This window comes from Sus scrofa, chromosome 5, assembly GCF_000003025.6.
Source record: "Sus scrofa isolate TJ Tabasco breed Duroc chromosome 5, Sscrofa11.1, whole genome shotgun sequence".
Lineage (NCBI taxonomy): Eukaryota > Metazoa > Chordata > Mammalia > Artiodactyla > Suidae > Sus > Sus scrofa.
Window position 1 is genome coordinate 73,366,486 of NC_010447.5, and position 25,251 is coordinate 73,391,736.

Below are 25,251 nucleotides of genomic sequence, written 5' to 3' on the forward strand. Positions count from 1 at the left end.
GAAGGTCAAGTTGTCAAGGGCTATCACCTGTATTAAGTGCTGCTGTCAAGTGTACATTTCAATGTGTATAAAAAACGCACCTGGACAACTGTGGCTGAGAGGCAAGTAATAATGGGAAGACTGAATGCGATCTCCTTACGATACAATGACGAGAAAGGAAAATGCTACAAAGGGCGTTTAAAAGGTAATGCCCGGGAATACTTGAGACTCCGTTCATTCACTTTCACGTGATTTAAATCCGCGTTTGTGGTTAAATTTTTTCCCCTTCACTAGGAAAGCCTTTTGATGAGAAACAGTGCCTCATGAATCAGAGCTCTTTTAGTCACCATGGAACATGACCTTTAAGAGAGAAGGTGATACATTACCGAAATGACCCCTCTACATACTCTACACACAGCCCGAAGTCACGGCCTGCACCGGTCACAGCGTCCAGTAGAAGCGCAGCAGCACAGAACGCACATCGAGACGCTCCCCTTCCCAGAGGCCACGCGAGCCCGTCCCTGACTGCAGGCCTCCTGCCAGAGTGGGCACGACACCTGATCTGTCTGCATCTCACCTGTCAGCTTGGGACTCCTCTTTCCAGCTCAGCCCAAGGTCAGCGCCTCTGAAAAGCTTTCCTGACAGAGTGAATCACTCCCTCTCCACTGGCAGCATGCCCAGGACACCAACTTTCAGAAGGTCATGCTTTATATATATGCTTGTCAGCTGAAGGTAGCAAATAAACAGTGAGCCTGTGATGACCACAATTAGGTAACTTGAAGCAATTTCAAAGAATAGGACATGTTTTTTTCAAAGAAAACATGGCATTTTCAAAGACCAGAATGGCAGGCAGTTCAATGTGACAAATGCTGAATGCCAACCATACACAAGGTCCTGCCAGATAGAAACTGTCAGGACTCCCTGGCAGAGAGACTTATGCAAATAGAAGAAGGGTGGGAAGTAAATCAAAGTTAACAGAAACACCAAGTAATCTAGCAACTCAAAATGAAATACAAGCAGCAGAAAAATACCTTGCAGAGCAATAAAATGTTTTATTCCCATTGCGAATCTGTAATTTTTACTCTTATTTATTCGCTCGACAGATAATATTTAACAACTATGTATGGACTGTAAAAACTGATTTGCTGGCAGACAGAGCCATGCATTTACATTTTAAAGAGGGTTCATCCCCTTACAGTTCACTGCATTCAATGGCTAGGACCAAGCTTTAATCTGACTTGCATAAATACCCTTGTCTGAGTGCAGTTCTTTTAAAAATTACACTTCTCATTGAATTATAGATAAGGAAAGATAAAAACACTAACCAAGAGCACCAAAAAAGAATGATTAACTTCATTAAGTTGAGAAATGGGTAGATACAGCTAGGAATACAGACCCCAAACAAACATTAATTACTTCAGTATTTGAAATCATTTTTAAAATGTTTTTTAAAAATCAAGTGTAATTAATCAGCTTAAAACCAATACCCAACTCTTTAAAAGTATATATTTATAAAAGATTAAAGAACAACAAGAACTAGTAAGATTTAATTCCTTAATAATGAGGGGTTTTTTTGAAAGCTCAAAGAAATCTTATCTTATAGGAAGGCATTTCTTCTCTATCCAGCAAAGGCTCAGAACCCCAAAAGTACCTTTCATCATTTTTATCACTTCTTGACGACCCGTGATAAAGCATTATTAAAATACAATATTGATTTCTGCAGGCATATAAGGTCGGCTACGTGAAAATGAACAAGAAACTTGGCAAATACACTAAAACTGTAGCCTTCAAGGCTGTCAGCACTTTGCCTACCACCGAGTTTGAGAAATACTGATTTCCAGGAGAAAACGTCAGTTTCGTGTCCCTGCAGAGCTTTATCTTAACCTAGAACATCCTCACTACAACCAGGCCAGGCCAGTCACTGCCTACCTTCACCCACCACCCCAGTCAAACGGCTCAATGCCTGACCTCTCCGTGGATTTTGCGCAACCCCTGAGACTCTTCTCAGGCAGTTTTGGCCCAGTCTGCTCATTGGGCAAACTCTTCTTCATCCTTCATGACCCACTTCAAATGCCTTTACATCAGCGAGGCCTTCCCTGCCCCTTCAGGGCAAAACTGTTGCATTCTTTGCACAGCTGCAGTACAGTCTCTGTCTCAATAGACTAAAATTCAGTATCTTTATCCTCATCTCTATTAATGAGGCTGTTATCAGACCAGAGGTTTTCAGTCATTAGAAAAAAATGAGAGTTTAACAAACAGGGGCATCAGCTCTTCGCAGGACCCTCACACACCACACCAGCACTCCTATTTATTTTACTTATGTTTTGTCTTCATGTCCACCTAAGGTTCGACACGGTCTAGCAGAACAGTGAACACACCTACCCAAGAGATGAGAGGTCACAGAGCCTTCTCACCAGGTATTAGTGAGTTACCGCATGGACAGTGATCAATACAGCTCGGTAAGCAACATCATAAATCCAGTCTCTACCTGGATGGGCCTCAAGTCTTGGTCCCCAACATAGAGACCTGATTCATGCATCAAGCTAGAGCGATGTGACGTATAACCATCTCTCCCTGTCAATCCACCTTAATTACACCAAAGGGGATGATAAGAACGCGGGGGAAAAAAAGACAGCAGATACCTGCACTGGGAGGGCCAGTATAATTTCTTCCCAAACTCAACATAAAGTAAAAGCTTAAAAGAGAAAACTCCATCGACAAAGGCCACAAAGAAGACACAGTATGTAAGAATAAACTTAAGATATGTTCAAAATCCATAGTATGAAGAAAACTATTAAACGTTCCTGGAAGAAGCCCTGTTCTTAAGATGTTTCAACACATCAGGATGTTGTCAGTCACTAAGTCGATAAGCGAAGATCAAGTCACTAAGCTGACATGTGAAGATGAGACACTCCCAAACAAAAAGCCAAGTTTCTTTGCTAAACGAGTGGATATTTGTGGAAAAATCAATATACAATAGATAGAAAAACACTGAAAGATGGATAAGCAATGAGAGCCTGCTGTATAGCACTGGAAACTATATCTAGTCCTTTATAATGGAGCAGGATAATGTGAGAAAAAAGAACGTATCTATGTATGTATGTATGACTGGGTCACCTTGCTATGCAGGAGAAAATTGACAGAACACTAAACCAGCTATAATGGAAAACATAAAAATCATTATTAAAAAAAAAAGAAAAATACTGAAAGCACAGGCTGTTAAGAGAACGTAGCCCTAAAAGATATGAAAATTCAGCCCAAAGCTTTTATAATTAAAATAATGTGTATCAGTGCACAAAGGGATATAGACCAATGGAACAAAGCAAAATCCAGAAATTACAAATGGAAGTTCAGTATACAATAAAGTCAGGCCCTCAAATCTTTGAGTTACAGTTACACTTTTAAATAAATGGTATTGGAACAAAACAGTCATTTGGGGAAAAATCAAATTAGATCTATTCCTCACTCAAAAGAGTAAATTACAAGTTAAGGAGAGGACTAAATGTAATAAACAAAATAGTATATGGGTGAATATTTCTATAACCTGAATATAGGTAGGAAAAGATGTTCTCATTATGACTTTAAAAAAAAAGATTTTAAACTTGATCACACAAAATTAAAAAAAAAAAAAAAAAAAAACACCTCTGAATGGCAAAAAAAAAAATGCCAAATTCAAACTGGGAGAAAATATTTACAACAGATATCACAGAAAAAGGACTAATATCTTGCAACAAATGGCAGGGAGGCGGGAAGTACAAACCCAGACTCCCTCATGGTGATGACCATAAACTCTGACAACATCCTAGAAACCACTGAATTATTTGTACTACCTGGGTGAACTGTGCGGTATATAAAGTATGTTATCAATAAAGCTATTTTTTTAAAAACTCTAAGAAGACTAAATAAAAGATTTGAAAGAAAATTCACCCTCAAAAGATATAAAAATAGCTGTTAAATATACAAAAAGATGTTCACCTCAAAAGAGAAAGTCAAATGAAAATAAGATTCCATTTCTCACTGTTCAGAATGGCAGAATTTTTAAAGCTTGATAATACACCCCACTGATAAGGCTGTTGGGTAACAGGTCTCTTGAATTGTAGGCAGGAATGCAAAGAATCCCCACAGAGGGGAAACAGGCAGTATTTCAATCGATTTATCCCACTTTACCCTGAAGATACATCTCCTAACAAGACATATATATATGCAAAATTGTGTACCGCTATATTTTTATTCAAAATGTTGGAAAATGTTCAAATATAAGAGATTAGTTGAGGAGTTCCCACCATGGTGCAGCGGAAACAAATCCGACTGGGAACCATGAGGTTGCAGGTTCATTCCCTGGCCTCGCTCAGTGGGTTGAGGATCCGGCATTGCCATGAGCTGTGGTATAGGTTGCAGATGCAGCTCAGATCTGGTGTTGCTGTGGCTGTGGTATAGGCTGGCAGCTGTAGCTCTGATTAGACCCCTAGCCTGGGAACCTCCATATACCACAGGTGTGGCCCTAAAAAGACAAAAAAAAAAAAAAAGATTAGTTGAATAAACTCTGGTTACATGCACAAAATGAAGTATCATAGAAATGATTAAAAAGAAAGAGCACGAGGAAGATATTTATAACTGCCCAAATGTCCAGAATATTGTAAAAAACAAAAAAAAAGCAAAGTGCAAATGAAGATTGTGCTACCTTTCATGGAAGAAAAGGGAAATGACAAAACACACACGCGCGCGCGCGCACACACACACACACACACACAGAGTCGTCTGTACAGGAGGATAAACCAGAAAATGAAACTGGTAATCAATGGGGGAGGGCTTGGGGTGGAAGTGATGGAGAAGGAGTGATGTTTCTGAGTAAATCCTTATACAGTTTTGACTTTTTGAAGTATATTAATACTCCTCATATCAAATTAAAGGTAAAACAACAAGAATGAGGGAGAAAAACTTGAAACTGAAAGCATACAGACACAAATGAACCCGACTATATTTCAAATGAATATATTTCAAATAAATAAATATATTCTTTTGAATATATTTCAAAAGAACTAACCCAAGTAACTTTTAGAACATAGAACATACCCTCATCTCGCGGGCAGAGGAGAAGAGGGGAGAGGGCTGGAAACAAACCCTGAACATTTACAGCAGGCCGGTTTTTCAAGAAGAGAGGAGTGGAGATGGCAGTATAAATGGAGCACTTTTAAATTTATTTTAAATGTATGATAGGATACATTGTAAGCCAAAGAGGAAATGGTTTATGTTAGAAGATAGGATTCTAATTACGGAAGAAAACAGAAAAGACAGAAGCAAAGCAGGGGAAGGCAAGGAAGAGGCCTAGAGGAATGGAAGCAGACACATCGGTGTGAGCTCATGACAGTGTGTGTGTGTATTTGCATGTCCTACATTCATCACTGAAAGGACTTAGAAGGGAAGACGCCCTTGCAGCAACAGGCATCACAGTTCCTCTGACAATAGCCAACTTCAAGGTTAAGGTAGGGGAGGTATAACAAGATGAGTCTGGAATATTTTGTTTGGACAGACGCTGAGGAGGTACTCAAAATAATGATGGGAGTAGATGAGCTGAGCACAAGAGGCAGCCAAAAGGGGCTCCCAATCGCCAAATGTGACACAACTTCAGCATCGATATAAATTAAAGCAAGTACTGAATTATAAATCACTGGAAAAAATACCCATCAATGAGTTCATACTGATGATGTATAGATCAATAAATGAGCAAAAAGGGAGTGCTCTTCCTTCCAGCCGAAGACCAAGTGCCAAAGCTGTATGTGGAGGGAGTGCTGGAGTTTATAACTTAGGAACTAGAATAAAAGATATGCAAATTCTTTAAGTTTGGGGGTATTTCCACAAATACATTAAAAAAAAAAAAAAGCTTACATTTCTCAGTGCTTCATAAATAGCTCTAAACGCTGGTTGCTTATCATCGTGGTAAACACCTCTGTTCCCATGAAGAATAAAGATTCCTTCTTCTTCAGCTTCTTGGCAATTGCTTCCATATATGCAATGATCTGGTCGATAATTCCATTGGCATGGAAAAACAAAAAGGCTCTCTATACAAAGAGAAGACAAAGAAGCAAATATACCCTAAGGCCACATAATTAACATTTTGCAAAATTTTTAGTTTAAATATACAGCTCTTCCAGGATAATTTTTTTTTTTTTTTTTGGTCTTTTTGTCTTTTTTCTAGGGCCGCTTCCCATGGCATATGGGAGGTTCCCAGGCTAGGGGTCCAATCGGAGCTGTAGCCGCTAGCCTACACCACAGCCACAGGAACACGGGATCCGAGCCGCATTTATGACCTACACCACAGCTCACGGCAACGCTAGACCAGTTACCCACTGAGCGAGGCCAGGGATCAAATCCGCAACCTCATGGTTCCTAGTCGGATTCGTTAACCACTGCGCCACGACTGGAACTCCCAGGATAAATTGTAAAATAGTGAAAAAATATGTTTGGCACTTAGATCTCTTTCTACTAAATTAATACTCAAGAAAAGTTTTCCTGTCTTAAAAATAGAAAGTGATAACCATTAATATAAGCCAAACCCAAATAAGTACATTTCTTCCCTTTTGACTAAATAATAAATGTTTTATAAATGCAGAGAATAAAATAAATTTAAATGATTACCTGGATTATGAAAAAATATGATATTCAACAGATCTTGATCACCCCACGTGATGTTTAGCTTGTACTTTTTAAGCAATGGCATCAGTATATCTCCCCATCGTAGTCGCACGGTTGTCATATCATTCTGGAGGCAAAACCATGAGAAAGATTCTCGGGTTTCCAGGTTTAAAACAGCAGCATGATGCCAGTCCCCCATTCTCCCCTTAGCAATCGTTACAACAGCAACAAGAAGCGTAAACTTCTTTTATACAAAACCAAGTGACCCTACAGTAAACCTAAATGTGAGGCTGTCCAGCCAGAGTGGAGAAGTTAAAGATCTCTGAAGCTGCATGAAGAAGTGATAAAACTAAGAGAAGTCAGGAAGGAAAGGCAAAGTAGATGATAGTTTAAATGCTATGACTGGGACCTCATCTTAAAAAGCAGGCAGTCCTGGTACCTGTGTCTCTGTCACACGGTTGCCCAAGATTAAATGTTTATATGTAAATAAAAAGTACTTGGAACAGTACCTGGCATGTGACACACAGTGTTAGCCATTTTTTTTTTATCACTATGATAGCTATTATTCTTAGACCAATCTTTTATAACTGGCATTTCAGAGATATTACTTGAAATTGATAAATCAAGACTAGAGACTGAATTTTGTCAGATGCCTTTTCAGCCTTGATATAATTACTCATAGTTCATTATTTTAAAACCCAAAGTCAAATACCTAAGGCACTCCCCAACAGAGCTGAAAGTGGGCTAGGGATCATGTGAATCTGGGGTGAAAAGGGGTAGAGTCGAATACTAAGTCTTTTATAACAATCTGATTCTTTGAAACTCTCCGGATGTAAACCTGTTCTCCTCAAAGTACAGTCTGCAGTGTGCTGACCAGTAAAATTTTTATGTCTTCTATAAGATTTAAATACAGAAATTAAGAGTAAGATTTAGAAACTTTTACAGCAATTTAACAGAAAAATTTTATGTTTATTTAATCTAATCTTTTCCTAGTGACTTAATTACATTATTTTTACCAAAGAAATGGCTCATGGCAGATTGCAAATAATGTTTAAGAAAACACTGATCACTTATGATGGAGCATGATGGAGGATAATGTGAGAAAATGAGTATAAATATATATATATATATATGTATGTATGATTGGGTCACTTTGCTGTATAGTAGACAATGACAGACACTGTAAATCAACTATAATGGAAAAAATTAAAATCTTAAAAAAAAAAGAAAAATATTACTAATTATATAGTGGACTCCTTCAGATGGCAGTTGAACATTTACCAAGGATAAAAAAATTACAGGGAAATAAGATTAGAGATAATGCAGAAATGACGATAAATTATTGGGGAGGAGGATAATGACTAGCAACTAATGACTGAATACAACCTACTGTGAAACAGAATTTCAGCATGGGAAATAAAAGGTCAAGGAAATTTTAGTCAGTTGCAAGTTAGAAGAGAGGAAGAGAAGTATACTGAGCATAGGGCTAAATCTATCTTTAGAAGAAAGTAAGAGGATTATACAATGTATTAGTGAATAAACATTTAGTGTCCCTGAAAAAAAAAAAAAAGAAAGAAAGAAAACACTGATCCTTTTCCACAGATAGTTTGAAAAACATTGTTACAAGCTATTCTAGGACAAATAATAAACTAAATGGGGCATAAACAATCTATCCTTTGAGAAAAAAGTCAGGATCTCTGGGGGGAAAAAACCTACATATTTGAATTGAATATAATCTGCTATAATTATATTACCTTTGTGTGAAGTTTCTCAGAATGCAGTAAACACAGTAACTACATAATCAGAAATTCTCCCTCAGAAAAAATCTAGAAAACAGGAGTTCCCGTCGTGGCGCAGTGGTTAACGAATCCGACTAGGAACCATGAGGTTGCGGGTTCGGTCCCTGCCCTTGCTCAGTGGGTTAACGATCCGGCGTTGCCGTGAGCTGTGGTGTAGGTTGCAGACGCGGCTCGGATCCCGCGTTGCTGTGGCTCTGGCGTAGGCCGGTGGCTACAGCTCGGATTCAACCCCTAGCCTGGGAACCTCCATATGCCGCGGGAGCGGCCCAAGAAATAGCAACAACAACAAAAAGACAAAAGACAAAAAAAAAAAAAAAAAAAAAAAGAAAAATCTAGAAAACAACTGAAGCAAGTTTTACTTAAGGAAATAATAAGAAAATATTTTAATGAAAGGATGTCTCTGAAATAAGTCATTGATCATCTTAACTAAATGTTCTTAGGACCTAAAAAGGAAAATAGGAAATACAGCAAGAACCAAAACTAGGAACACATTGAACAGACAGGACTGGTGGACTCCCTGTACCACCTCATGTTGAAGTCTTCACTGGATTTTGCTTTTAAAAAAAAAAAAAAAGAAAAAAAAATAGAGAAAAATACACCTATTCAAAGAAACAAAAGAAAATTGCAAGGTCCAGGGCAGTCTTGGGGGGAAAAAAAAAAGCAAGGTGGGGGTGTGGAAAACCTTTATAACTTAAAGGAAAAGTCCTACTAGAAAAAGACTGGAGTTCCTGTCGTGGCTCAGCGGAAATGAATTCAACTAGGAACCATGAGGTTGAGGGTTCGATCCCTGGCCTTGCTCAGTGGGTTAAGGATCCGGCGTTGCCGTGAGCTGTGGTGTAGGTCTCAGATGTGGCTCGGATCCCGTGTTGCTGTGGCTCTGGTGTAGGCCGGCAGTTATGGCTCTGATTAGATCCCTAGCCTGGGAACCATCATATGCTGCTGGAGCAGCCCTAAAAGGCAAAAAAAAAAAAAAAAAAAGAAAAAAGACAAATACTGGACAAGAAGCAATAACATTAATGTTATCTGCTGAGGATTTAAGCTGAATATTTAAGACAACCAAGGAAAACTCTGAGAAATGAGTTTAATAAAGAGGCATCAGTATAGAAAAAGAGTTCAAGTTAATAGAAATAAAAAACAAAGTGGAGAAACAGTCAAAGGATATGGACAAAGAGCCATTCACAAAAGAGGAAAGAGAAATGCCTAAAAGCTGTACAAAAAGATTTTCACCCACATTGGCAGAATAGTCAGGAAAGTAAAAATTAAAATGCATGAGATATTTTTCTTAGCCATATAACTACATACTCGTACTAGTACACAAAACCAAGAAAACCACCCTTTCTCCACAATACTACACACATTAAATGTGAGACTACGTATGTATACTGACATAAAAATCAATTACATATATAAGTGAAAAAAGCAAACTGAAGACATATAAAAGGATCCTACATATAATGCGAATGCACATGCGTATCTCCTTCAACATTCATTTTTAAAAGTATGTGAACAATACATAGCATGGTTCATAATGCCATTTGGGCAAAGGAATGAAACTGGGGAGAGAGGTGTGTAAAGGGGAAACTTACCTTTTTACTCTATATGCAATGAAATGTCTGAATTTTTATAAGCGCCATTTAGTTTGGTAATTTTTTTTTTTTTTTTTTGTCTTTTTGTTTTTGTTGTTGCTATTTCTTGGGCCGCTCCCGGGGCATATGGAGGTTCCCGGGCTAGGGGTCCAATCGGAGCTGTAGCTACCGGCCTACGCCAGAGCCACAGCAACGTGGGATCCGAGCCGCGTCTGCAACCTACCCCACAGCTCACGGCAACGCCGGATCGTTAACCCACTGAGCAAGGGCAGGGACCGAACCCGCAACCTCATGGTTCCTAGTCGGATTCGTTAACCACTGCGCCACGACGGGAACTCCCTAGTTTGGTAATTTTTAAAAAAAGAAAGATGTAGCTCTAATTTACTAATGTCAGCAAGCCTACTAAAATGCACATGCATTGAATTAAGGTAAATCCGTCTCAATTTTAGAATTAGGTAAGCTTTCAAAAACAGACCCGTTGTTGCCATCAGTCTATACGTAAATTGAAAATTGACATATTATGCTCCAACAAAGCTAGAAACTGGGCACATGTCAATTCCCAAAGATTAGTTATTTCACTCAACTCTGAAAAAGTTCTATCTCTTTTGGGATGATATTCACTGATAATGTTTTCTTAAGCTATATATGTAAGACAATAAAAGTCCCCCATCACATACATCTTTCAAATATGTAAAAAAAATCTTCATGGCCACCTTACAGTAAGTGTACTTTTTTTTTTCTTTTCTTTTTTAGGTTGCACCTGTGGCATATGGAAGTTCCTAGGCTAGGGATCAAATCAGAGCTACAGGCCTGCACCACTGCCTGGATCCAAGCCACATCTGCGACCTATGCTGCAGCTTGCAGCAACACTGGATCCTTAACCCACTGAGCGAGGCCAGGGGTCAAACCCACATCCTCATGGACACTATGCCAGGTTCTTAACCCACTGAGCCAACATGGGAACTCTGCAACAAGTATACTCTTTTTAAAATATTTTTCAATACTTCATTAGTGACCTAGTTTCTATAACTTTTGTCTGTTCTTTGTCAGTAATTATGTATTATGTTGCTACTTTATGCCAGACCCCATGCTAAGTATTCTGAATACAAAGCTATATAAAATACACACCCTGGGAGTTCTCTTATGGCGCAGGAGTTAAAGATCCAGTGTTGTCACTTCAGTGGCTCAGGTCACTGCTATTGCACAGGTTTGATCCCAGCCTGGGAACCGCCACATGCCATGGGCATGGCCAAAAAAAGAAAAGACATACCTGCTCTCAGGAGATGGAAAAAATAGGCAAAAATTACTTTATACAGCAGGACATGAACAGGGTGCAGTAAATAAACAAGAAAAGGATTCTCAAGATGACATTTATATTCTCTGGTTTTTATGTAATAAATAGAAGAAGGTTAAGGCATAGTCTAACAGGGATTTAACACTGTCAATACAGTCATAATACGCGATACAAAGCAGTATCGTAGCCAGTATTACTGTCAATCAAGCATTATGAGAAACAACAAAAAAATTAAAGTTTTGCTATTTTAATTATTAAAATATGTAATTATAATACATCAGGTTGGCACCAAATGATCATGAATAGTAGGGGCTGGATGACAGCAAAGCAAATTAAGAATAAGGCAGTGTTTGCTAGAGATCCGTTTGGAAAATAATCAAGAAAAATAAAAATGTACACTAAAAAAATCAGTAAGTTTTGTAGAAACACGTCAACAATCACAAATACAACATTTAAAAGCAAAGTAGGAAGTTCCCTTGGAGCACAGCAGGTTAAGGATCTTGCATTGCCACAGCTGTGGGGCGGGTTGCAACTGTGGGGTGGGTTCAATCCCTGGCTGGGGAACTTCTACATGCCATGGGTGCAGCCAAAAAATTTTAAAAATTTGAAAAACAGAAACAAAGCAAATCTGTCTTGCTCCCACTGGGCAAAAATTGAGTTGTTTGAAACAGAGGATAGTTGGTATGAAGTACACTGTACCTACCAAATTATCATATATACTCATACTTCTCATATTTTGCTTAAGCCATTAACACACAGGAAATAAAGCTTTAAAGTTTAGAAATTATTTCAACTCCTTATCTACATTTCTAGGAGGTTCAGAACATGCCACAGACAAAAACAAAAGAGAAAGGGGAGAAACTGTTAAACATCTAAGAATGACATTTAAATAAAAAGGAAATAAATATAATCATAGATTTGAACCATATAGCTGTAATTAAAATTTTTTTAATAAAAAAACCAGTAATGGTGTTACACTAAGTTATCTCTAAGATTCTTTGCAACACTACACTTATCACAATTCTACGAATTTCAAATGAAGAGGTACTGAGCAGGCACATTACTCCTTAGCACATAATCTTACAGCACCATCTTCTGGTACAATATTTATTTACTGTGCATAGTCTGACCATCAGAAAAGGAAAACTCATGGTATCACACCTGTTTTATTTAGTAAAACTATGGTACATGAGATTTTAAATCTCAAAACAGATTTAACAAATTGGGTAATTGAAGAAAGATGCTCTCTGATAAGCAAAAGCACAGGTTACACTGGCCTCACTAATGCATTCACTTGTGGAAGACAAAACTGAAATGAGACGAAGATTTCTGAAAGGTACAGAAAATGGTAACGCCAAAGACACCCCAAGTTTACTAGCTCTAGCAAGGGCAGAGTGACAGATATTAACTGCTTGAGACAGAAATGTCAGGATGTGGGTGGCAGTGACTACACACAGTAAGTGCTGTCTATACCAAGGACAAGAGGGGAAAAGTCTAAATGAAGCACAGAGTTAAATCAGACATGCAAAAAGGAGCAATAAATAACATGTAAATTCTGGTCCACCAGGTCCATAAGAATAATACCAAACAGAGATACCCGCATACAAATAAATATATACATTCATATCATAAAAGACAATATTTAATGTTTAACTTAGTACTAACTAGATGTAAAGGTCTTACATGAGTGTTTCAGAAGTCACTTTTTAGCTAGCATTGAAGTGCTTATTATGTGTCATGTTCAGTACATTTTGAACGGGTCTCTTCTAAAATGACAACCTACATAAGTCCTTTTATTATCTCAATTTTTTTCAGTTGAGAGAACTGACATTTGAAAGTTAACTAGCTAGCTGACTAGTGGTTATGGTGAACAGGTGGCAAAGCTACACAGAAGGCCAAAGAGCTTAACCCCAGAGCCCCCAGGCTACACCAACTTAAGATTCATCGGCATGAAACGGGTAGACAGTACAACACACCTATGTGTTCGGAATGCGCAGAGAATTTAAACAGCCTGACTCTTCCACTGACCTTGCAATTTGAAAGACAAGACACACGCAGGGATTTTTTTTTTTTTTTTCCCAAGTTAACTTCTAATAGCACCAAAAGAGCCAACACCGCCTATGTGTTAGCCTGTTCTAACTAACTTAATCCTCACAAAAGCATTAAGACACAGGTACTGTTAATGTATCACCCCATTTCACAGATGAGGAAATCAAAGCCCAGAGACATTCAAATCTTACTCCAGATCTCAGAGAGTGAACCAGACCAAACGAACCGAGTATTAAGCTCTTAACCCCAATCTGTATTCTCCCACGATGTGCCACACTTAGGACTGAAGTATTCTGTGGTTGCACCAGTACAAAATGACAGCTTCTGCCGGAATACCAACCTGGGAAGATAAGGGGCACACCTGCTGCCTTGCTGTTTTACTTCACTTTAATGCCATCTCCTCTGACCTGCGGCAACACTCTAACAAACAGAACACCAAGAACACACTTCTCTTCTGTTATTCTAGATAAGTGGAAACATTCTGAATAGTTCAATCTGGGTTTTAATAAAGCAAAACTAAGTTGGAAACCAAACAATCCCGAGGGAAAACAGAAGTACGTTAACCAATCTCCTGCGGGGGTGACTCACCTTGAAATACTTCCTTCTCATTCGGGTCATGTTCATCAACATCACTCCAGAGTTCACCCCAGTTCTTCCGTAGTACGGATGCCTGGCAAAGCGGTTATACCAGCCTATTCGAGGCTCTTCGTGTTCTGGCGCCATTGCAGCTATTTGTGTGGAATTAAACTGCTTCAGTAAAGACCAAATGTCATCAACGGGCCGCAAAAAAAGGATGTCAGTGTCCACGTACAACAGGGAGTCAACTTCTTTCAGGATTAACTGTGGGGAGAGATACCTGAATTACTACCTACACCTATTTAATACAAAACATATAAGAGGGAGTTCCCGTTGTGGTGCAGTGGTTAACGAATCCAACTAGGAACCATGAGGTTGCGGGTTCGGTCCCTGCCCTTGCTCAGTGGGTTAAGGATCCAACGTTGCTGTGAGCTGTGGTGTAGGTTGCAGACACGTCTCGGATCCCACGTTGCTGTGGCTCTGGTGTAGGTCGGTGGCTACAGCTCCAATTGGACCCCTAGCCTGGGAACCTCCATGTGCCGTGGGGGCGGCCCAAGAAATAGCAAAAAGACAAAAAAAAAAAAAAAAAAAAAAAAAAAAATATATATATATATATATATATATATATATATATATGAGGCTTTATTTCAAAAATACCTAAGGGATAAACTAATTTACCTTAATTAATTTAAAATAATTTTCCCCAAGCCTGTCATTTTCTTTTTATAGAGAGCATACATAAAGATACTGGTAATTTTTACATTACCTTTCGAGGAAGAAAAGCTACAAAAACAAAAAACCACTAAAAATTGGAAGAAAGAATAAAAGAAATATGCTCAAAGACAAAGGAGGAAATGTTTTTCCTAAGGGTGACTAGCATTACCTTTGGTGAACTGACATATCGCATCTTAATTTCCTGAGATAAATACAGAAGTTAACCACTACAAATGGAGACCGTCTGAATTTGCTCCCTCAGCCTTGTAACACTAACGGGCACCTTCACCTCACTCTGGTCTGAGCTGGCAAAGAGCAGAGCCAAAACTGAAATCCGGACCACCTACCTCCAGAGTCCATGCTCTTACTTCTGAGCTTAACCACCTTCGTACAAATCCAAGAAAACATGCATTTATGCAGCAAGAGTGAAGACAGACGTCTTAGAAGACTAGCTGTGTTACGTTCTGAGAGATGTTAAGTCTCCAATATGTATCTTTTATAGGAATTTCTAAGGGAAACTTTTGTTTTGTTTTAATGGCACACCTGTGGTATATGGAAGCTCCCGGGACAGGGATCAAATTGAAACCACAGCTGTGATCTACACCACAGCTGAGGCAACACCAGATCTTAACCCACTGTGCCACAGCAGGAACTTCCTTAATCCGTCTATTTTAAAGGAGGAGAAATTTACTTTAAAAAGATTTTTACCTAGAAAAATGAAGAATCAATTTGCCTAGATCTCGTTAACAAGATGCAAATGTAAGAATGAAGTACAAGGACAGTTTGAGAGGCTCCAAGTATTTAATTTTATTATTTCAAATTCCATTTAGGAATTTAACTGGATTACAGCATTAAATGATCTGGCAAATTTCATAGCGTAACACCAACAATTAAGCTTGTTAAAAATGCAGAATAAATGATGGTTGTATAGCTATAAATATAATTAAAATTCATTTAAAAATGTTGAAAAAGATAACAGAATAAAACAGAAGAGCAATGGTTGTAACTTTATGCTTCTTCCATCACTCATTGTTTTTCAGTGATGTATTTGTGTTTAATGTCATAATGTGTTTGTTTAATGTCAGTCTTCCACATCAGAGAATAAGCTCTACGAAAACAAGAAATCTGCCTGCTTCACTCATTCCTATATACTCAGCACTTCAGTAGAGATACTTGGCAGAATAGAGGCACTCAAACTATTAATTAAATAATGGGAAGTTCCCCTTGTGGTTCAGAGGTAACGAGCCTGTCTAGTATCCATGAGGATTCGGGGCTGATCTGTGGGTCAGGGATCTGGCGCTGATGTGAGCTGTGGTGAAGGTCGCAGATGTGACTCAGATCCCACGTTGCTGTGGCAGTGGTGAAGGCTGGCAGCTACAGCTGGAACCCTCCTGGGAAGGTCAACCCCTAGCCTGGGAACTTCCGTGTGCCGCAGGTGTGGCCCTGAAAAGTAAAAAAAAATAAAAATAAAAATAAAAAAGCTGCAGCTGCTGGCCTACACCACAGCCACAGCCACAGCCACACAAGATCCGAGCTGCATCAGTGACCTACACGACAGCTCATGGCAATGGCGGATCCTTAACCCACTGAGCGAGATCAGGGATAGAACCTGCATCGTCACAGATACTGGTCAGGTTCATAAGCTACTAAGCCACAATGGGAACTCCCTCCCATTTTTTATTTTAACAGAACTTTTTATTGCAGATTTTATTTATTCTATGGTAATTTTTTTCTTTTTTCTTTATCTTTTTAGGGCCACACCTGCAGCATATGGAAGTTCCCAGGCTAGGGGTCTAACTGGAGCTACAGCTGCCAACCTACGCCACAACCACAGCAAAGCCAGATCTGAGCCGCACCTGCCACCTACATCACAGCTCATGGCAACACTGGATCCTTAACCCACCGAGCAAGGCCAGGGACTGAACCTACAACCTCTTGGTTTCCTAGAAGGATTCGTTTCTGCTGTGCCAAGACGGGAACTCCTACTGTATGTGGATTTTTTTTTCTTCTAATTTTCAAAGGGAAAATCATACATGCATGTGTTTATTTAAATGATTTATATTCGTGTGTGTAAAAGCAAAATTCAAACAAAAGACACTGAGGATAAAAACTTACTGGCAAGAACAATCTCTGGGAAGCACACGGTTTAAAGAGCTTTTTCCATTCTGCTGCATTCTCACTTGGAAAAGTTATTGGGTATAATGAATAATTAAATGTTTGTAGAAATGACCAGCTGTCAAGCTGAAATTAAAAAAAAAATTAAGTTTAAATTTGTTTCACTTTCTTGGTAAAATCATAAACAGATTGTTTTTCCTAAGCTAAATTTAAGATAGTATATATTTTATGTTGTACATGATTCAGACAAAGTCAGCTTCTTTCCTATTTTGTTTTCATTCAAAAATCTTAAAAATCATTCTAATAGGCTAGAAAGACTCCACCATAAAGATATGAGAGACAACTAAAGTTATAAGGCTCTCAATCACAAAACCAGAAAGTGGAGACGTACACGTTGCCCACCTCCATCAATTTGACCTGATGTATAAATCCTCTCAGCCCCTCGACAAGGTAAACTCAGAAAAATTAAGCATGAATTTCATTACCATAGCATGTATGATATAATAGAAAATGTTTACAATCCAACCCAGACCAATGTGAAATGGATTAGAAAATATTCATCTATCAAAGTAGTTTTAATATGCCTGGATACTCCTAGTAACAAAATATTCCGGTAAGCACAAATCCAGGGCTGATTTTTTAAAAAGTCATTACAAAAAGCAAAACCTAATCTTCTGATCTGAAAATCTATAGTGAACACATTTACTCTTCAGTATTCTGGATGCATTTCAAGACACTGAATTGCTTCAAATTCCGTTCAAGTATTACCTGCCACCGCCACTTCAACAGAATTGTTGTTTTAAATTTCCTACGGAGCATTCATAATCTATGGGGGGAGAAAAAACTAAGCACTTTATGTAAAAGGCTAAAGATGATCTCCTTCTGAATCATGTCTGTGTTCAAGAAATTTTTAAAAACATTAATGCCTTTTTCCCTCCCTCTCCTTCACACAAAAAATTAATACCTTCCAACATAGTTCAAGGGAACAGCTTTTCTTCCAACACATTGTTTTGATGTCTCTGTTAATTAGTTTCAAACACAGGTATTTCACTTTCCTTGTGTGACTTATAAATCACTTAGAGATCCTTTCAACACTAACTTCAAAATGAAATCTTAAGTCATTTTTTAAATTCTAATATCTAGTCATTTTTTTGCAGCAAAAGCATGTTCCACAAAATATTTGATTCTTTTTCATTCAAAAGCAAAACCAAACATTCTCAAAGTTAACTGTGATTAAAGAAAAGTTTAAAAATACAGTATATTTTACACAAGCAATAACTCAATCAAGTTTGAAGACAACACAGAAGTAGAATATAAGATGAAGCAATAAATTTATTTTACTTTTATATTTCACTTTCAGAAGTTCCCACAGTTAAGAGTAATTTGTTACTATCTCTGAATTGTTAAGATTAATTCCTCAGTTAACATTTTAGAAAACAATCCGGATAATGAGATTAAGATCACAAATCACATATCACAAACACAAAGACTAGGAGTTCCTGCTGTGGCTCAGTGGAAACAAATCAAATCTGACTGGTATCCATGAGGATGCAGGTTCATCCCTGGCCTCGCTCAGTGGGTTAAGGATCAGGCACTGCCACGAACTGGCACTGCTGTGGCTGTGGTGTGGCCAGTGGTTGTGGCTCTAATTCGATCCCTAGCCCGGGAACCTCCACATGCCGAGGGTGCGGCCCTAAAAAGACCAAAAAAAAAAAAAAAAAGAACCAAAACAAAACCCAAACACAGAGAATAGAAATATTTTGAAACAGTAAGTAAAGCTTTTTTTTTGTTTTTTAAATTGAAGTATAGCTTATGTACAGTGTTACGTAAGTTACAGGTATATAACAGAGTGATGCACAATTTTAAAGATCACATTCCATTTTTAGTCATTATAAAATACTAACTATATTCCCTGTATTGCACACTACATCTTTATAGCTTATTTTAGACATAAGGTTTGTAACTCTTAATCTCCTACCCCAATACTGCCCCTCTCTCCTTCCTTCTCCCCTCTGATAACCACTGGTTTGTTCCCTATATCTGTGAGTCTGTTTCTTTTTGGTTATATTTATTAGTTGTATTTTTTATGTTCTACATATAAGTGATATCATACAGTATTTGTCTTTTTCTGATTTATTTCACTTAGTATAATACCCTCCAATTCCATCTATGTTGTTGCAAATGGCAAAAATTTCGTTCTTTTTTATAACTGAGTAGAATTCCAGTGTGTGTGTGTGTGTGTATGTGTGTGTGTGTGTGTGTGTGTAGCTACATCTGCTACCTATGCCACAGCTTGCAGCAACACTGGATCCTTAACCCACTGAGCAAGGCCAGGGATCAAATCCACATCCCCACAGAGACTATGGTGGGTTCTTAAACCACTGAGCCACAACAGGAACTCCACTGTTGTTGTTTTTTTTATTGTCACACTCAGGGCATGTGGAAGTTCCCAGGCCGGGGGTTGAATCCGAGCCACAGATGCAGCAACACTGGATTTTTTCACCCACTGCGCTGGGCCAGGGATGGAACCTGCACATCTGCAGTAACTCAAGCCACTGCAGTCAGATTCTTAACCCGCTGTGCCACAGCAGGAACTCCTTAATCAGGTTGCTTGGCTTTTTCTGATGGTGAGTTCTAAGAGCTGTTTATATATTTGGATATTAACCCGTTACTGGTCAGATCATTTGCCAATATTGTCTCCCATTCAGTAGGCTGTCTTTTCATTTTGTCAGTGGTTCCCCTGGCTGTGCAAAAGTGTTTAAGTTTAATTAGGTTCCATTTGTTTATTTTTGCCTTCATTTCCTTTGCTTTAGGAGACAAATCCAAAAAAATACTGCTATGATTTACATCAAAGAGTGTTCTGCCTACGTTTTCTTCTAGGATTTTTATGGTTTCTGGTCTTGCGTTTAGGTCTTTAATCCATCTTAAGTTTATTTTTGTGTATGGTGTTAGAGAATGTTATAATTTCATTCTTTTTAAAATAGTAAGTAAAGTGTTACGCCTTTTGCAATCAAAGATTTTGGCAGAAAACAAAGTAGTATTTTTCATTTAATGTGCAAAATGAACTAATTTAATCTGAAAAAAATCAAATATATTTTTTCTACATAGATCAAGCATAAAAATTCAAATCGGTTTAAAAGCTTAATTCAGTGTAACTAGAGAGACAGACAGAGATGGTGGGAGTGGGGGATAACCATCATCTTTAGGAGTTCCCGTCGTGGCTCAGCAGTTAACAAACCCGACTAGGGTCCACGAGGATGCGGGTTCAATCCCTGGCCTCACTCAGCGGGTTAAGGATCCGGCGTTGCAGTGAGCTGTGGTATAGGTGGCAGATGCGGCTCAGATCTGGCATTGCTGTAGCTGTGGTGTGGGCCGGCAGCTACAGCTCCGATTCGACCTCCAGCCTGGGAACCTCCACATGCCAGGCGTGAGGCTCTAAAAAGACCAAGAAAAGACAAAAAAAAAAAAAAATCATCATCTTTACTACTACCTCAGAACACAAGGCTAATTTTTTCATGTATGTTCTCCCTCCTATATTTATCTGTTCTGCTCTTTTTGCATAGTACTATTTTTTTTTTTTATGGTTAAATTTATATAGCGGCTCTGACTAAAAGGGAATATTTTCAACTCACATAAAGAGCTAGATATGGTCACATACCTAGGTTCAGACCAATGAGATAATGGCAAACATGTTGTGTGAAACTTCCAGAAAGTGTCTTTAAAAAGGAGGACAGAGAATGCCCTTCTTCACTCCTTCCTCCCTCATTTTGGCTAGAATATGAGTGTGATGGCTGGAGCATGAGTAGCAATCCTGGATCATGAGGCAGACGCCTTTAAAGATGGCTCAGGCACAAGAAAGGAAAAAAAATCTCTGAAGATACAGAGCTGACACACACTAGAGAATGCCTTTTAAGTAAGAGAGAAATAAATTTCTATTTTGTTTAATCCTGTCTTCTTCTTTTGGGTTTTCTGGCACTAAAGCCAAACTTACTGTAACTAATAAAAAAACCTAAAATACTTTGTCAGAGCAAGAACCAATGTACCTCCATGTTGTCAATTAAGAGTTTCCTCAACCCCAGACAGAATTAAAACCTTTGTGCACATCTGAGGGAGGCATTTTCAAGCCAAGGATGGGAACGAAAGCAAAACATAGGCCTTCGCAATCAAAACATCCTGGAACTATATTCAGGAAAATAAAACCCCCAAACTTGGCAAAGGACTCTACATAGCCTAACTCCTTTTTCAAAAACAAGCCTTCCTCTTACACCCTAGATGTGGACGCGCAGACAGAAGTAGCAGCAGCTACACCAGGGCAGAGCTGTAGCATTCATATTTTTGTTCCACAACATTTTTACTACAGTATACCATTAAATGTTCAACTCGACAGGCTTGACCAAGCCTCGGATACTTACTATGACTTTGAAACTATCATGCAGTTGATCTTCAGCAAAAATATGAAACTGGAGTGGTTTGATGCTGAAGATGAGTGCCGACTTCAACATGGTCACAGTTTCTTCCAGTCTTTCCCCGCAGGCAACCACAGCGAGGTGCACTCTCTCAACGGGCTGCGGTTTCAGACTATACCTGATAGAAACAAAAACCACAGTTCCCAGAAGTTTTAGTGTGGGGTACAATGGCAACCACACAGTATTCTGACCATGTTCAAAATCTGAAGTTTGAACAAGGTCCTACTGTACAGCAAAGGGAACTATATTCAACATCCTCTAATAAACCAAAACCGTAATGGAAACAATTATGAAAAAGAATATAAATACATATACAACCTGAATCACTCTGCTATTCAAACGCAACTTTGTGAATCAACTATACTTCCCTTTAAAAAAAAAAAAAAAACCTGAAGTTTGAACCTTCTGTTTAAAAAGCAAAGACACATCAAATTACAAAACCATACAACGCTGAATCAATCATATATTTCTATACCCTCAACCACTCCTTCTCAGCTAATGTCTCTCACTAGGAACCACAAAACACACAAAAAAAGACCACTTCCCCACTCTCCCAGGAGCGGTACATAACTAGCATCACACTGGCTGTGTGGAGAGAAGTTAACTCACTGCTCACTCCGGGTGCTGCAGGGCATTAGGTCTTAATTCTCTCAGGGAACACTGTTCCCCCCAACCCCACTTGAGAAAGGGAGTGGCAATGATTTGAAGGTCTTCCATTTAATCTTTAACTTTTCTACTTTAAAAAATCTCACACACACAAAAGTAGATATGAGAGTAAGTCCCCATGTACTATCTCCCAGCTGTAATAATTATCCATTCAAAGGGATTCTTTCATCTAAAACCCCTTCCCACAGCCCCTTCCCCTAACCAACAGACCACTGTGAAGCAAACCCGGACATGAAACCATCCACAGATATTTCACTATTATATCCAATCCTCATCCATGCTGAGTTCAAGACAAAAGTGTCCTTCATAATCTCTCACTGTTCAGTCCATTTACCAAGTAATCAGCGAGAGATGAAAATTTCAGAGGTAGTCTAAAAAAATACTAGTCAAACATTAGCAGCACCTCATTTTGGAAGGAAGGAAAGATTCCCTAAACTTAAAGTTATTAGCCTGAGCTACGTTAACCCTACTTCTGAAACAGAGCAGCAGCGCAAGCGCCAGGTCTTGGGAAGCTTTCAAACCTCTTGAACCTTAACACTGAACTAATAATAATCCACTATCACATAAAAAACAGAACTCATTATGTGTGACCGCAGTTATTAAATAATTAACTTTTACACTATGCACCAATGACCTCACCTGTAATTAAGACATAAAACAATCTTTTTGGAACTGACAGTTAAAGGTATATAAGAATGAAAGACAATATAGAACAAACCACTAACACATTAAAGTTCTATGAAGTACAAATATTTCAAACTAAAACCATACAAACTTGATTTTAACTAAATTTTTGCTTACAGAGATCCTTTCTGTAAAATGAGTAAGTGGACTAGAGATTACACTGTTTAACATTAATAGCTGTATTATACATTATTGAGATTTTGAAGTAGCAGGGACAGGTGATTTATCACTGCTCTTAAATTTAAAAGCTAAAATTGCTACAGTAATTTAGCACAGGACTTAGCACAGGACTTTGGAATCTTGAGCATTCATGGGTCCGTGTGTCACAGTGGACCCAGAACTGCCTCCGGAGGAAGATCTTGGTCTTGCTCACGGTTAGTCCTTCAACTGACCAGGACATGAGAAAAGAGGGACTCAGGCTAAATAACATTAAATGCAAACAATGAACTGGAAGTTCCTTTCGGGGACAGCGGGTTAAGGATTGAGCATTTGTCACTGCAGTAGGGCTCTGGTGTCACTGCTGTGGTGCAGGTTCAATTCCTGGCCTGGAAACTTCCACAAGCCAAAGGGCATGGCAAAAACAACACAAAACAAAACAAAAACTGACTCTATAAAACATACCTGAATATCAAATGCATACATCTTAATGTTTTAACATTAAACATTTGGAATTATTTTATATTAATAAGACAGAAAAAATGGAGTCCAAATATAAATACGATGTGCTACTGCTTTTTTGTGGATCCATTTGTCCCTGTTAACACGCTTGTTGGGCTGGGAGACACTTAAAGACAGCATTGTAACTGAGGCTTCTCTGGTCTGATGGGGTTCCCAGGGCCTGAAAAATGGGTTCATTCCTCTGACACGGGGCATCTCTTACCAGTACACAATTACTGGTACTGTCAGCTTTCAGCAGAGGAACAGAAAAGCTCATCTCCTAGAAAACACAGGGGTCACTTCCTCCTCTGATCCCTCGGGAAACTGGGAGGCTGACATGCAATACCTTGATCACTCACCCTTGGTTTAGACTAATGCACCCATTATTTTAAAGATGAGGGTCTTTAAAAACAGACAACAAAAACCTTCCCCAGGTAACTCATGAAGTTAAACAGCCCTACACCACTTTGTTCATGGTATTAAATGGAGAAGGTGCATATAAAATATTCCTGGATGAATACTTACCCCTGGAGAAGCAGTGGTGATACTTTACTCTTCATCAAGGTATTAAGATAATCATGAAATTAAGAGATAACATCAGATACACACTTTGCCTTAAATTTTGGATCAATCTACCAGGAACCAGATTTTAGGAGCGGTCTGAGGAAGGGACAACTGCAGAATTTTGCATGTGACTATCCAGCTGTCCAAGCATCTTCTGTTACATGGTTACCACGGAGCTTAGCCATTCCCCACCCATCTGCTTGCTGCCTCTTTCAAAAGGTGCAGCATAAGCTTGGGTCTTTTTAAGCTCTGTTCCTTTCCATTCACAATTACAAAAAACAGTACCTCCTTCCTTGTCTGCACCCTCTATCCATTCATCCATTCCTCCTCTTCTCTGTTGAGCCCCTCAGTTTAAAACCCGTTAGTTTATAACACTGGAAACTACACCTTCTATCCCTGAACAAGGGGACGTGAACCCACTTCACCTCAAAGCAGTGGAAGCCACAATGACACAAGTAAAGGGCAAGGCAAACAAGACACACAACTTCACAGAACTCTAAATTTTTTCATCGTTCTGATAAGTGCCTCCAGATTCCATTTCTCAAGATGGTATAAAGACCCTCATTAAAGCACCAGGGTATGAGAATCTACCATGGTCTCAGGTTGCTTAACTGGCTATAACTAGATCTTAGCCCCAAAGCTAAGAGCCACGAGATTTAAAGAGTAAGCCATAACAATCGTGTTCTATTTTGCGCAGGATTCTCTACATACAGAAACAAACAAGTATAATAAACATCCCTATAAAGTCAGTCCCAGAGACTCCTGCTCTCAGGCACTGCAGCAAGGTTTGCTCTAGTCACATAGCCAGGACTCCTTCCACCAGTTTCTACAAAAGCCATAGTATTGTCAGCTATATTGCATTTGCTCTTCTGTTATGTGTCCCTTTTTAGCAAAAGCATTATACACAGTACAGATTCCAACATCTAAACTGACAAGAAGAAATATATTCTAAAAATGTCTCTGCCCTCCAGCCAGTCCGCAGACCCAGGAACAGGAGGTAATTGCAACTGGAAAAAATCTAAAGGAAGCTTCTACACTAGAGGAAGGGAAAACTAAAACCTAAGAAGTCACAGGGGGAGTTCCCGTCGTGGCTCAGTGGTTAACAAATCCGACTAGGAACCAGGAGGTTGCGGGTTCGGTCCCTGCCCTTGCTCAGTGGGTTAACGATCCGGCGTTGCCGTGAGCTGTGGTGTAGATTGCAGAGGAGGCTCGGATCCCGCGTTGCTGTGGCTCTGGCGTAGGCTGGTGGCTACAGCTCCGATTTGACCCCTAGCCTGGGAACCTCCATATGCCGCGGGAGCGGCCCAAGAAATAGCAAAAAGACCAAAAAAAAAAAAAAAAAAAAAAGTCACAGGGAAGCAGCCGTTACAATTTTGATCCTAACTGAATGGTGTTAACATTGTCAGGATCTAAAAAATGTGCTATATATATTCATCACAGTGTGACTAAGAGAAAGTACCTAAGGATTT

At 38.9% G+C, this 25,251-nt stretch overlaps 1 protein-coding gene across 4 annotated transcripts in view; it reads right to left on the reverse strand.

Annotated features, from left to right (window-relative positions):
* The window catches only part of GXYLT1 (glucoside xylosyltransferase 1), a 134,195-nt gene that overhangs the window by 92,321 nt on the left and 16,623 nt on the right, over window positions 1-25,251 (reverse strand). For 3 of the 4 annotated variants that reach the window (XR_002344161.1, XM_021092538.1, XM_021092539.1), the window contains 5 exons: window positions 21,158-21,329; window positions 16,746-16,871; window positions 13,929-14,180; window positions 6,616-6,739; window positions 5,866-6,038 (listed from right to left, as the gene is read on the reverse strand). Coding sequence is in view for 2 of the 4 variants with exons in the window: in XM_021092538.1 (XP_020948197.1) it covers window positions 5,866-6,038; window positions 6,616-6,739; window positions 13,929-14,180; window positions 16,746-16,871; window positions 21,158-21,329 (847 nt within the window). In the remaining 2 variants the exon portion in view is untranslated. Of the gene's footprint in view, window positions 1-556; window positions 706-5,865; window positions 6,039-6,615; window positions 6,740-13,928; window positions 14,181-16,745; window positions 16,872-21,157; window positions 21,330-25,251 lie in introns of all 4 variants that reach the window. The other variant, XR_002344160.1, reaches the window with a different exon arrangement.